Genomic DNA, 12743 nt, shown 5'->3' on the forward strand with positions numbered 1-12743 from the left:
CTTCCTCTTCACCTCTCACCGTCTTTCTCGACAACCCGAACTCTTCCTCTTCGTCGGATCCATAGTTTTTGCCTGATTTATCCTCTTCGTCGGATCCATAGTTTTCATCTTTCTTTAAATGCAAATCTGAATTTTCGTTGTGGGTTTTTCTCTAAAGCATCATAGGTTAAGAGTTAAAGGTTAAATTTTGTTTTGTTTCTTTCAATTCTGAATATTGAAGACATAATAACTTACTTTAAAATTAATATTAAATTCTAGATGTCACGAAATAACAATGAGATTGTAGAAATTGATGGATTAAAAAGAGAAATTGCCTGAGTAAGAGATGATATTGTCAATCAAATTTGGTAACATTTGAAGGATAAATATAATTTTATGTTTATGTTATTATTTTTATTCGTGCATTGATACTTCTTCGTATTAAATGAATAAACTTTTGATAATTTTATTTGTTATGTTTGATGGATAGACCTATATTTTTGTTTAATGTTTAATTGAAGTAGATGTGAAAAATAAAAAATAAATCTAGAAGAAAATCAATAAACAAGAAACAGTTATCGAACACTTTTTTGTTTCTGTTTCTTTTTTTTTCAAGAAACAAAAAATAGAAACAGTTATCAAACGCATTACTGTTTCTTGTTCTAAAAAAAGAAGAAACAGGAAACAAGAAACAAGAAACAGAGAATAGAAACGTTACCAAACGGGCCCTTAAATTCTAAATAAGCACCATCATAGTTTCAACTTATTTCCTCTAGACCCACTTTCCACTCCTAGTGGACAAGGCCAAAACAGAGCGGGTAGGGTGCCATACAGCCAGGTTATGAAGATGAGAATTCAGAAATGTTAAAAAGGTGTTTGAAATACAAATAATTCAAACACACTCCACGAGTGTTTTGAACTCAATCAACCAGAGCTAGCTGCAAGCTAATTACCAATATATATAGAAGAAAAAACAGCAAGAAAGATTAGGATTCCAACAAGATGCAGTCAAATATATTTAAACAAAATTGTGGACACTGAAATGCAAATACTTTCCTAGGAAGTTTAGATAATTCCGATCTTGTTTGCCACGTCCAAAGCATCATAGTCTGGGGTTAACCGAACGTATGCCTTCTTTGTTCCATCAGGTCTACATAAGTAGGATTATACTTTGTCATCATCACAATGTAGTTTAGGGTAGTTGTAATTTAACCCTAGATACTAATATTTGGCATGTAAACAAGCAACATGGTATTCTTTGGTATCAAAGTGTTGCTTCTAAATTCATTCACCATACCTGATTAGAGTGTTGACTTTCTTGGTTTGAATGTTATACATCTTCTTGACAGCATCTTTAATCTTTTTCTTGTCGGCACGAATATCAACAACAAAAACAAGGATGTTATTATCCTCAATCTTCTTCATCGCAGACTCAGTGGTGAGTGGATATTTAAGAATTTGATACTGATCCAACTTGTTCATAGGAGTCACACTGATTCGAGGATACTTGGGATTCCTATCCTTCTTCAATGTCTTCGGGCGATGGAATGTGACCGATGTTCTGATTTTCTTAGCCTTCTTCTTAAAAGTTGGCCCAGACTTGACTGCCTTGGCAGTCTTCAAGGCTTGAGCTTTGGGATCAGCCTTTTTGGTCATGTCAGCTGCAAAACCATCAAATTAAATACAAACTCTGCATTGCAAAACCTCATAAGCATCAAGGGAGAGAGTAGTTTATTACATACTGAAAATATCCATTAAACCATCTCAAGAACTTGGGAGCTACCATTAAAACAAGAAAACGAAAAGTACCATCTAAAACACAAAAATGAAAATGCAGTGAGCAAAATTAAGAGGAAAAAGGACATAGTACACTAATACTTTAACAAAGACAAAGCGCACATACCCTTTGGCGCCATAGCTGTATCGAAATTACCCACCTACAGACCAAGCAAGCAATAATGAAGATGAGAAGAAAAACGATATGAACAACAGTTACTCCACGGAACCAAAATCACAACACACAAATTTAACCCAAACAATGTTAAACAAGAATATTATAACAAAAGAGGTAAGAGGAAGGGAAAGATCCTGAAATCCTGAGATAACGAAAAAAATTAAGAAGCATTCAAGAGAGAGGTTACCGGCGGCTACGAATCTGGTGGTGGTGCAGCCCTAGATAAAAGAATGCGAAGAAATGAAAGGTAAAAACGAAAAGGAAAGCTTGTCTCTTGGGCATTTTTATTTGGAATGATAAGGAATACAGTGTGATTTTGAAAAATGGAAAAATCTTCTTCTTTTTTTTTTTTTTTTTTTTTTAGCATATGATACTTATGGTACCAAAATACTCACTTTCTCGGAACTATAATGATTTTCTCGGAACTATAGTGATTGCATCTCTAATTAATCATTGTTATGCTATAAGTCTATAATTATTTTCTATTCCTTATGGTAACACCTTTCTAATATCATTTTAACCATTTTATTCCATTTTACTAATTTAAAAATAACCAAATTATTATTTTTTATTAGTTCAATCTCAACCCTTAATAATTAAAAAATTAAAATTAATTTCCATATTAGATCTTACTTTATTTTTTAATTTTATTTACTTATATATTTACAACAGTAGTTACACTGTGATGATCAAATTGTAATGTTTCTGAGTGTTTATCTTTGTGTAATTTAAAGTAACAACGGTTGTTCAAAATGTAAATTATTTTATCAATCCTCTTTTGTTTCAACGAGAACTTGCTAATTTGTTTCTCAATTTTTCTTATTAAACTCAAATTGACTTATTCTAAAAATATAGCAATATATATATATATATAACTAGTTCAATACCATCAATTCATACAATGGTAGAAATGAATTAAAATTAAAAGACTTGTTGTACTAATTGTGTTTAAAAAGGCTTTTAAATCAAAAACATGTTTATTTAACTGAATAACATTAACTAAATTATAATTTCTATTAATATTGTTTTGACGTCTATAATTGGATGTTCATCTAATTGAAGAAATAAAGTACAAATTAATATGATTTTGGAAGTGCCAGACATGTATGGTATTTTATACAAGACCAAAATACCCACATTTGCAAACTGTAATTATTTTAATATTTGCGTTCTTATCAAAAATCTCCTCAATGTAATTAATTTGTGATATGTACTGTAATTAATTTCGACGTGTTAATAACGTATCCAACCCCTATCATAACCTCCTCCTAATATGAATTTAATAATTTTGTTGAAGATTTTAATAACTTTATTCATTTTTTATTTCAAAATAATCATATTATTAATTTTTATTGACTAGTTTTTTTTAAAATTTTAAAATAACCAAATTATTAATTTTTATTGCTAAATCTCAATACTTGTTTTTATTTCAAAATAAGGTTGAATCTCACCCCTTAATAATTTAGAAATCAAAATTAGTTTCGAATTAGATCTTAATTTATTTTTTAAACTTAAACTTAAATTTTTAATTCATAATCAATCTCTACATTGATTTGTTTTTCTTCATTCTCTTTTGTATCATCTTGAGTTTCTTGTTCCTATCTCGTTACATTTGAAATGATTAGTTTTTTAAAAGGAAAATATCTCTTCTTTACTCTTGAAGTTTCATTTGTTTCAGATTTTTTAGTCCATTTTCTAGTCAACCCATGTAGCTCTCAATCAATCATTGAGTCTTGTCTTTGTCATGGTCTTCTTTCTTTTTAATTATACAAAAAAAAAAATGGTTTTAAAAGGATTTACTATTCTATTTTTTCCAACAAAGTAGGTTAAGATATCGTTTTTTAGATAAAATCTCCCCCAAATCACGTCTACATTTTATTAATTAAGTAATATAAATAATTTTGAAAAAAAATCGCCTAAATTTTATTAATTAAATAATATAAATAATTTTGAAAGAAAAAAACGGCTAAAATTCCCTTATATAAAATCTCCCAAAATCACGTCTACATTTTATTAATTAAATAATATAAACAATTTTGAAAAAAAAAAATTGGCTAAATTTTATTAATTAAATAATATAAATAATTTTGCCAAAAAAAATCGACTATAATTTTTCCTAAGAGACAAAGAAAATGCAACTTTTGTACATTTGTTCTCCTAAGTGAAGGTTTTTGTTCTTCAACCCTAAGTGTTTGAGATTGCAGGTTATAGACTTTGAAGATCAAAGATGGAATATGGAAAATGAAGATAGTGTTTGCATGCTTCAAATAGGACAGTATTTTGTTTATATTCTTCTTCTTGAAAATGCATGATGAAGTTGAAAATGGAATTGAAACTTCAAACAGAACGTAACTTGCGAAAGGGAGGGTGGAGATTAGGTTGTGCCTACTTCAAGGTGGAAAAGATTAGCGTTTGCCTTCTTGAAGAAGATGGAATAAAAAAATGGAAAATGGAGACGAAGGAAGATGTAGAATCGAAAAATGGAAGATGGAAGATGGAAAATTGAAAAACAAAAATAGAAAATGAAGATCATTGCAATGGGTTTGAAAAATGGAGACGAAGGGTTTTGATTTTGATTGAACAAGTATGTAGGTGTAATTATGTTTCAACATTTATTAAAGTGTAATTGTGTTTTATTTTAGCCTTTGCACTCTATGTATATAGGGAGTACTTTGGGTTTTTGCAAATTCTTATTTATTGTATTATTCCTTTTTTATTTTGCCACTTTTGAAAAAGAAATGGTATTGCTATTTTTCAAAACGACAACTTTAAAATTGTTATTCTTTTAGTTGACTCTATTAAATAAGAAATTTTGGGCCAATCACAAATTGTCTAGTCATTTACTAAAATAATTGCATTTGAGATTAACTAAAAATTGGCATGTGGACCAAATTAAAATTAAAGACAAATTGGCCAGTTCCGTAATGATGCCACATGTTTATGACCCTTTGATCAAATTAATTATTTTGGTCTAATTAAATATTATTTACTTGGGCTAAAATTTAATTTAGCCCAAAAGTTAAATATCACCCGAACCCATGTGGTTGAGCCCATGGGTCTAGTTTATGGACCAACTAGGCCCAAGTCCATAAAAGCCTAGAGAACTCTATAAATAGAGGAGTTATCTTTATTTGTAGGGGGTATGAATTAGCTTTTAAAAGCATGTGATCCAAACTACTATATCAAGTCATTTGTTGAGTATGACTGTATGTTATGCTTCATGGTATGTGTCTGAGTTGAACGACTATTGTCTAATCTTTGGCACCTATTTACGATTTTTCCTCTCTTACTTTGTGTTTTTTATTCAATTCATCAAATTCTCATACTTCAAAACAGTAGATTAATGTATTTGCCTACCCTCTTATTTCATAGGTCAATTATGAATGTGTGTTTTTATTGCTCAGTTGGTGGGTTTAGTGAGAACCTTGTTTTTAATGGCGAATGGTCATTATCTGTTGGAATCTGGTGGTTATGTGTTTGCGTTAAAATCTCCAACTCCTGAAGCCGACCAACCTTAAAGATTAATCTTCCTTTGAAGATACAAGTTTTCTTCCAAGACTCTAGCTTCAAGAACATCACATGCTTCACTTCTTCAAATCAAAGTGGTAAGCATCCAGCCGAGAGAAAATCAGAGGATCAAATGCTAGAGATCGAACCACATCGCATCAAATCAACACAAGCATAACATCAACACAAGTTTAACTCCACGAACCAAATTTCTCTGGAAATCTCGTGTGAACAGACCCATTTTATTTCCATCGATGGGTTAGGCTTTTTATTGGAGAAATGGCATAAGTACCCTCAAATTAAAGACCGAAATAAAAATTGATCACATGATAGTTGTAAATTTAGCCAGAATTGGGAAATAAGATTATATTTTTGACAAAAATGTGATAAGGGCATGTATGATTTTTTTAATACTAAAATTTTTCCCTGGTTTTGGGTACACCATCTTTCTCAAATACAGTGTATTTTAAATGTATCCCGAATTCATATTGTAACAAAGTAAATGAATTAGATGATTGAACTTATGAAACACAATGTATTTTGTTCAAACAATTTTGAGATTATAACATAACCAAATCGAGATTTAAGTGTTGGATTTCAGCCAATCTTTCCTATATATTTTTTAATCTTGAAATCGATATTAGACATAATGTTTTAATTTAGTTAGACTCCAAAAATATTTATCTTTAATAAATCTTTATATATTTCTTTAGTTAGATTCGAAAATATATATTTAAGAAATCCTTAATATATTTTTTTAGTTAGATTTCGAAAATATGTATTTTTAATAAATGATTAATATCACTACAAGAAATTTTGGATCTTCTAACGCCAATTTACACCGTCGGGAGATATGACGTTGTGAGATAAGACATCTCCTGATGCACCAAAGAGAACTCTCTACGCATTACTTACTGCGTCGGGAGATATAAGAAAACTATTGATGCAAATAGCAATGCATCAACAGTTCTCTTATATCTTTCGATGCGGTAAGTGATGCGTGGGATTTTTGGGCTAACTCTCAACGTGTATTTTTCAGTGTAGGGAGTTAGCCTTTAAAAACCTTCCCCTTTTTATAGAACTGTGAAGAAGGGGAAGGGGATAAGTAGAAATGGAGAGTGGTACTGAGGTTTCTCTTACTGCTACCGTCAGGGTTGGTGCGTTGTCATTTCTCTGTCTACCACCATCATTCCCTTTGTCTTCGTCTCTGTCATGACCTCTTGGTTCGTGGTATTGTTGTTTGTTTTATATTTTTTCTTTACATGTTTCATTTTAGAAGTTTTAAAAGGTGGTTGCTTCATCTTGGTGAAACTATATTTTCATTAAAATAAAGTTTGCTCGATTTCAAATTTATTTGGTCTAAATGACTACGGAGAATAAAAGCAATTTCAGAGTGTTAAGATCTTTCCATTCTTGTTGTGAAGTTTCCTGGTGTGTAGGGGTGATTTTAATGTAGCCCATTGGGTTCTTAAGCAACTGATGAATCTGTTGGAGGTCATTCAAAATTTAAAACCCTAAATATAAACCCTTTTGAATTTGTTCTTCATTTACTTTTCTCTTGTCAGTTGGTTGGTGTATTAGAAACTTGTTTTCAGAATTTGAATGCTATCATGAATTTCTCTGCTCTATTATTTTCCTTTCTAGAAACCAATTAAAAGAGTCTCTATTTCAACTCTTTCAAGACCTGGGTTGTTTCAATCTTCCCCTCTTTTTGTCAATTTTCATGAACTAACAATCGATCTTCCTTCTGAGGGATGAGATCCAGTGGAAGTAAATCGTCGAGTAGTTTTCTGCCGGCGTCAGAGACTCTCTCATGTTCTAGGAGATCCAAAGACTAGAGAGTTTTTCACTTTGCTTGCTTTGTTACCTACTCTAGATCACACCATAGCGACAATGACGATAATGTACGTGAATTCCCCCCTTTTTCTTTGAGATGGATAGACTTTTTTTTATATATATATATATTGATTTCATGAGGCTGGGTAATGACTTTTTAGATTTGAATTACAACATCTTTGTGGGTTTCTTTTTCTTGTTTTTCTTTGTTTTAGTTGTTGGTTTATTTAACTAGTGGCTTACATGAGATTTTGTGATCATGTGTATTGGATCATGAAGAGACAGAACTTCCCTTCATTGTACTTCGTATTAGTGAAGCATTTTGATAAGTTTTCTAAATTAATTTGAATTATTTTTCAATGGAGAAGTCAACTACTTCATTTTCACTGTTTGTGATTCTAAGGTATGAAAAGAGGACTTCCTATTTGTAGAAAACATTGTATTGGGCGTTTTGGGCTTCACTTTTACTAAGCGTTTAGAGGTTAGTTGTTTGTGTATTGGGCGGTCAAAGGAAGAAAAATAACCTCTAAAAGCAGTTATTAGGTGTTTTAGACATGTCTAGGTAGCCATGACCTTGTTGGTTGGACATTAGGCGAGAAGAGAACCTCTAAATTAAGTGTCATGAGCGGCTAAGCTTATGTGTGTGTGCGCACTTGTCGAGAAAGGCATGTCATGTAGAGGTTATTCAGGGTCTTAAGGGACTAGTGAGAAGGCAAGGCAGCATAGTGATGGGCGAGGAGAATGGTACGAGAGAAAGACTTGGAGGTTAGCAAGGGTTTGACACAAGGCGTTTTGGTTTGTGGCTGAGCATTGGGCATTTTTGTTAGGTGAGATGATGAAGAGGTGGAATCGGTGAAGTCTTTTATAGGTGTCCTTTGCATGTTTAAGTCAAATTTCCACTAGTTGGAGGTGTCAATAAAGGTTCATGCAGGGTTCAATATAAATAGGTCACTTCAGGTGGATATTTTTCTCCAACTACTCATGCTTTTTGGCTGAAATTACCCTCAAAAGATCATAAATTGAGTCTAATTTCTAGACTAAGGCTGTCAGATAATTTTGAGTAAGGAAGGGTTGAGTTTGAGTTGAAGAAAGTGAAGAAGGTCAATTTTCGAGTGAATCTGAGCAAGGTGCACTTTCAGAGGATTATATAGCACATCCTTTGGAATTAGAAGCTGAAATTTTGATGTAAGAAAATTAAGACATTTTAAAAGAGTTGTGAATTTTTAGTTATGATTTTTCAAAATTGGGTTAAGTTTCTAGACGAAAAATGAGTTTCTGGGCAAGTTGGTGGCTGGCTGAGTGATAGGGTAAGCTAGGGGAGATGGCCAAGCGATTTGGTGATCAGAGAGGTTAAGGTGCGGTGAGGCTGGTGTTGGACGCACAACCTGTGCGCAAGGCACACGTGGCTAAGGAGGCACACGACAAGCCTTGTTGCCCAGAGCAATGGTTTATTAAGTACACTTTTGATATTTCCCTGGTCAAAGGAAATAAAATGGATTATTTTACCATTTTTTCCAGGACAAGAAGAGATCAGTCAAATTTATTGACCAAGGACTTGAGCTTGTATCTATGAGTAAAAAATGGATTTATTAAAGTGATTTCAAGCATGTTATTAAGATATTGTTCATGAATGATTTATCTTAGATGTTTAAGCTATTTTATGAATGATTTTCAAGCATGTTATTGTTTAAGGTATTTATTCAAGAATATTATTTACTGAGGAATGTTTAAGGTTTACTGAAAAATGAGTTGAACAAGTATTCAGAGATTTAAAGGCTCTTTATGCAAAAAAGGATTCTTTGAGAAAGTTTAAGGTTATGGTTTTATAAATGTTTTTCTTGGAACCAATGTTTCAAATTATCCCTTAACAACATAGGATTAAGGGCGTTGAGGAATTGAGGTAAGAACACTTATCTCCAAGATTAGAGCCAGAGATGCCTATCTCCTAAGAATATGGTTTGAGGATGCCCATCTATGAAGGTTTGGAGTTGGTATCGAGTAATCTCCACCACCTCCCAAGAGTAGATACTTGGTATTCGAGTAGGAAAAACAAGGATTTAAGTTATTGTTTCTTAAGTGCTTACTGTTCATGTTATGTTTATCGTTTACATTTTCAAAGAATTTATGAAACGCGATTTCTAACAAGTTTATAAAAAGTTATTTAGAAAATTATCACTTACTAGGCTCATTTAGCTCACACTCTTCAAAATGTTTTTCCACTTTCCAGGTAGAGATCGTGTCCTCAGAGCCTGAGTCGCTGCTATTTGTCTGTTGAAGGGTTTTGTTTTATTATCGTATGTGTCTTGTTGTTCTGTACTTATGTTCAGTTGGTCTTTGAGGTATCAGACTTAGATTTAGAATGGTTGGTGTTGAGTTAAATGACAACTAGCTGTGGGGAAGGAAACAATGGTGACTTTTCGAGAAGAGGAAATAACAGTTGAACAATTTAAAGTTCGGTTTCCTAAAATAATAGAGTGTTCATCTAAAGGGAAAGATAAATCGTTGTTGACGATGAGATTACATGTCAAGTTCAGGTTGGTAGCATAATGCAGTGCGTTAATAAGACAACACGTGTAAAGCATGGAAGTGGTCCTTGGAGGTGAAAGACCTTTATAAATAGGGTCGAAAGCCAAAAGAAAAGGGAGTTTTTGACAAAAAGAGACTATAGTTTTCTAATGAAAGTAAGAGGAGAAGGTTCTAAATCCTGAATGGACGATTCCTTCAATCGTGAAGGGAGAAAGCTGGAAGTCGAGAAGGAAGAAGTGGAGGCTAAGTATCATTTATGAGTGACAAGATGAACTGTTTTATTGTGAATGCTACACTGTTTACACTCTTTCGTTTAACAAGCATTGTTTGAAGGTAATAAATGTGATTTACTAGCGTTACCTATGATTGTTTACCCTTCGTGAATGATCAATTACATTTTATAAGCCTTATTTCTATGAATGATAAAATCCATTTTATAAACATTTTCTAAAAATAAGTGTGAGTTATGAATGTTCTTCAACGAAAGGTTAAATGTTTTTCATGAATATGAGTACTCTTCGGAAGGTGATAAAGTGTGATTTATAAACTGTTGTGAATGGTTAATCAGCTTCTAGTATGATTTTTAAACTATTGTTATGATCCTCATGCTGGAAAAGTGATGTTCTAAAAGCATGATTTGTTGAGTATTCTTTCCTCTATGGTTGTGTTTAAAAGATGTTTCACTAATTTGTGATAATTTGTGTTAAGTGTAAGCAGCGAGTCGTTGCTCCCTTATCATATTCCCGTGGTTGTGTGAGTAAGATAGTGATGGGACGTTGGTTGAGCTTGACTCTCAGGTCTGAGAATGAATGAATGTGGTGTTATTCTAGTAGAAATCCTAGGTAGCTCGCATGATACTGGTGAGAGCGAATCCTAGGTCTAGGCGAGGGAAAAATCTTAGGTCTCAGAGCCATGCTTGTTATAAAATGAACTCAGTGTATGACGTTGTAGCGCTTGCTGTGTAAAGTTTGAGTAAGACGATGACGGGACGCTAGTTGAGCATGACTCCCAGGTCTGAAAATGAATGATTGTGGCAAGACACTGGACTTGGGATTGAGCTTGTTATGAAATGAGCTTGTCGCGATTGTTGAACTATTGTGAAATTTTGTGATGTGTGTTAACTATTTGATGCAACGTACTTTACCTATTATGACTTGATATTATTATCGTTTGTGAATTCCATGTGTTTTCCCAAAAAGGTTTTCTCAAAGTCTGTTTGACTTATGTTTTAAGTGTTTCCCCTTCCTAGGTTGTCAGGCATTGAGGCCATGTGAAGGTTGGTTCTAAAGTATTGTAGGTTAGTTGAGGAGGGAAGGCAAAGTTACTCTATAGTCTTACATGGCATGCTAGCCATGACATCTCATCATACGTTTATGCAGTCAGTTTGAAAGGTTGTCGCTCCTTAAAGCCCAAAGCTCAGCTAAGTAGGGAATAAAGATGTAAGAAATTTGAGTAGTCGAGGAAGGAAAAGGAAGCCTTGAAGATTATCTTCTAACTTGAGGTTGTTGGGTGAACAAGGTAAAGAAGAAAAGGAAAAGCTTCACAACTCTAAGCATCCGCCTCAAAGAAGCAATTGAAGCGACAAAGGAGGGAAAGGAAGATCCCTAAATATGTCCTTGAGATTGATTGTGGACAACAAAGGGAGAGAGGACGTGATCAAAGGCTTATCCACCATATCGCAAAAGGCTACAACTTGGTGGAAAGAAGAAGGATGTGAAAATATTAGAGTTGGTTTATTTTTATGTAAAGTAAAGTTGTAAATTGTAAAGTTGTACTCCTGTAAGCAGTAAGTTAATAAAGAGAAGGAGTTTTAAGTTATTCCATTGTGTTATTTCTTAAATGTTTTCACTGCAAAAGATTTGAAGGTCTCTAAGGCTCAAATGGAAGAGCTTTGCGAAGAGATGAAAAGAAGAGTTGTTTCGCTCACTAGGTGTTCGGCACGTTATCTCACGTGAGGTGTGCATTGAATATCTAGGCGGCATAATCCATTTGTTTGCATGGTGTGACATTTGGGGCATGACATGACAACTTGCCTCCTTGAAAGTGTTTGAAAGCACCATTCACTTTTCTATCTTTACTCATCCTTAGTCTATGGTCTTTTGGTAAAGAAATTGATATTTACTTACAACAATTGATAGATGAGTTAAATGAGTTGTGGGTGGATGGTATTCAAACGTACGATAGTTTCTGTGCTTCTTTCTTCCAACTCTGTGCTGCACTGTTGTGGACAATAAAGGATTTTCTAGCTTATAGTGATTTATCTTGTTTGAGGACAAAAGGTTATAAAGCATGCCCAGGATCACAAAAGGTTATAAAGCACTAGTCAGTTTTATATAGTCAACGGTGTTATAACTTAAAAGTGACTATTTCATGGTTCCAATCTTATGTAAATTCTTTACATAGAATGTCTCCACTCTCATGTCTCTACATGAATGATTCAGGATCACATCGTTTGTACCAACTTGAAAATGAGCTGCATTCATAGAAAATGAGCTGCATTCATAGTGTTCCCAGAATAAGGCGCCCAACCTTATTCATACACTATAGACCGCTTGGGTTACAAACTCGAACTTAATCTACACTTATGTCTCTGCATAAAGTTAAAGTCTACATTATATAGCCTCGAGACCTTAGTTTATTGGATTCAAGATTATAGTATTCTATTTTCACTAATAAGATCTTAATAACTACTTTATTGAATAGAATGTAATTTAAACTACAAACTACGAGTTTTAGGACATAAATTCCAATAGCTTACTCATCGCAGAGGAAAATATGTAACCTTGAGACTTTGCTCCATCATTTAACACTCTTGCCATAACAAAAAAAAATCATTTACTAAGTGGTAAGTACAGTTAATAATGCAGCGGAATAAATATATTTCTCTTTAACTTAACACTTTACACAAGATTCACACTTAATAGTTACATTCCTTTTCTTG

General features: G+C 33.1%; 1 protein-coding gene across 3 annotated transcripts; it reads right to left on the minus strand.

Moving 5' to 3' along the window:
- Window positions 1-708: 708 nt before the first annotated feature.
- LOC103499114 (60S ribosomal protein L23a) lies at window positions 709-2254 on the minus strand. Of its 3 annotated transcripts, XM_017047034.2 has the most exons (5): window positions 2121-2197; window positions 1883-1916; window positions 1722-1791; window positions 1277-1640; window positions 709-1129 (listed from the first exon to the last, which is right to left on the minus strand). In XM_017047034.2, exons 3-5 carry the CDS (start codon window positions 1732-1734, stop codon window positions 1045-1047), a joined length of 462 nt encoding a protein of 153 aa, XP_016902523.1. In that variant the 5' UTR covers window positions 1735-1791; window positions 1883-1916; window positions 2121-2197; the 3' UTR covers window positions 709-1044. The 3 variants fall into 3 exon arrangements, with proteins under 3 accessions (XP_016902523.1, XP_050946758.1, XP_008460233.1); XM_051090801.1 differs by lacking the exon at window positions 1722-1791 and having other exon boundaries at window positions 1277-1669; window positions 2121-2161; XM_008462011.3 differs by lacking the exon at window positions 1722-1791 and having other exon boundaries at window positions 966-1129; window positions 2121-2254.
- Between the last annotated feature and the right edge of the window lie 10489 nt (window positions 2255-12743).

The sequence above is a fragment of the Cucumis melo genome, chromosome 10, assembly GCF_025177605.1.
Source record: "Cucumis melo cultivar AY chromosome 10, USDA_Cmelo_AY_1.0, whole genome shotgun sequence".
Lineage (NCBI taxonomy): Eukaryota > Viridiplantae > Streptophyta > Magnoliopsida > Cucurbitales > Cucurbitaceae > Cucumis > Cucumis melo.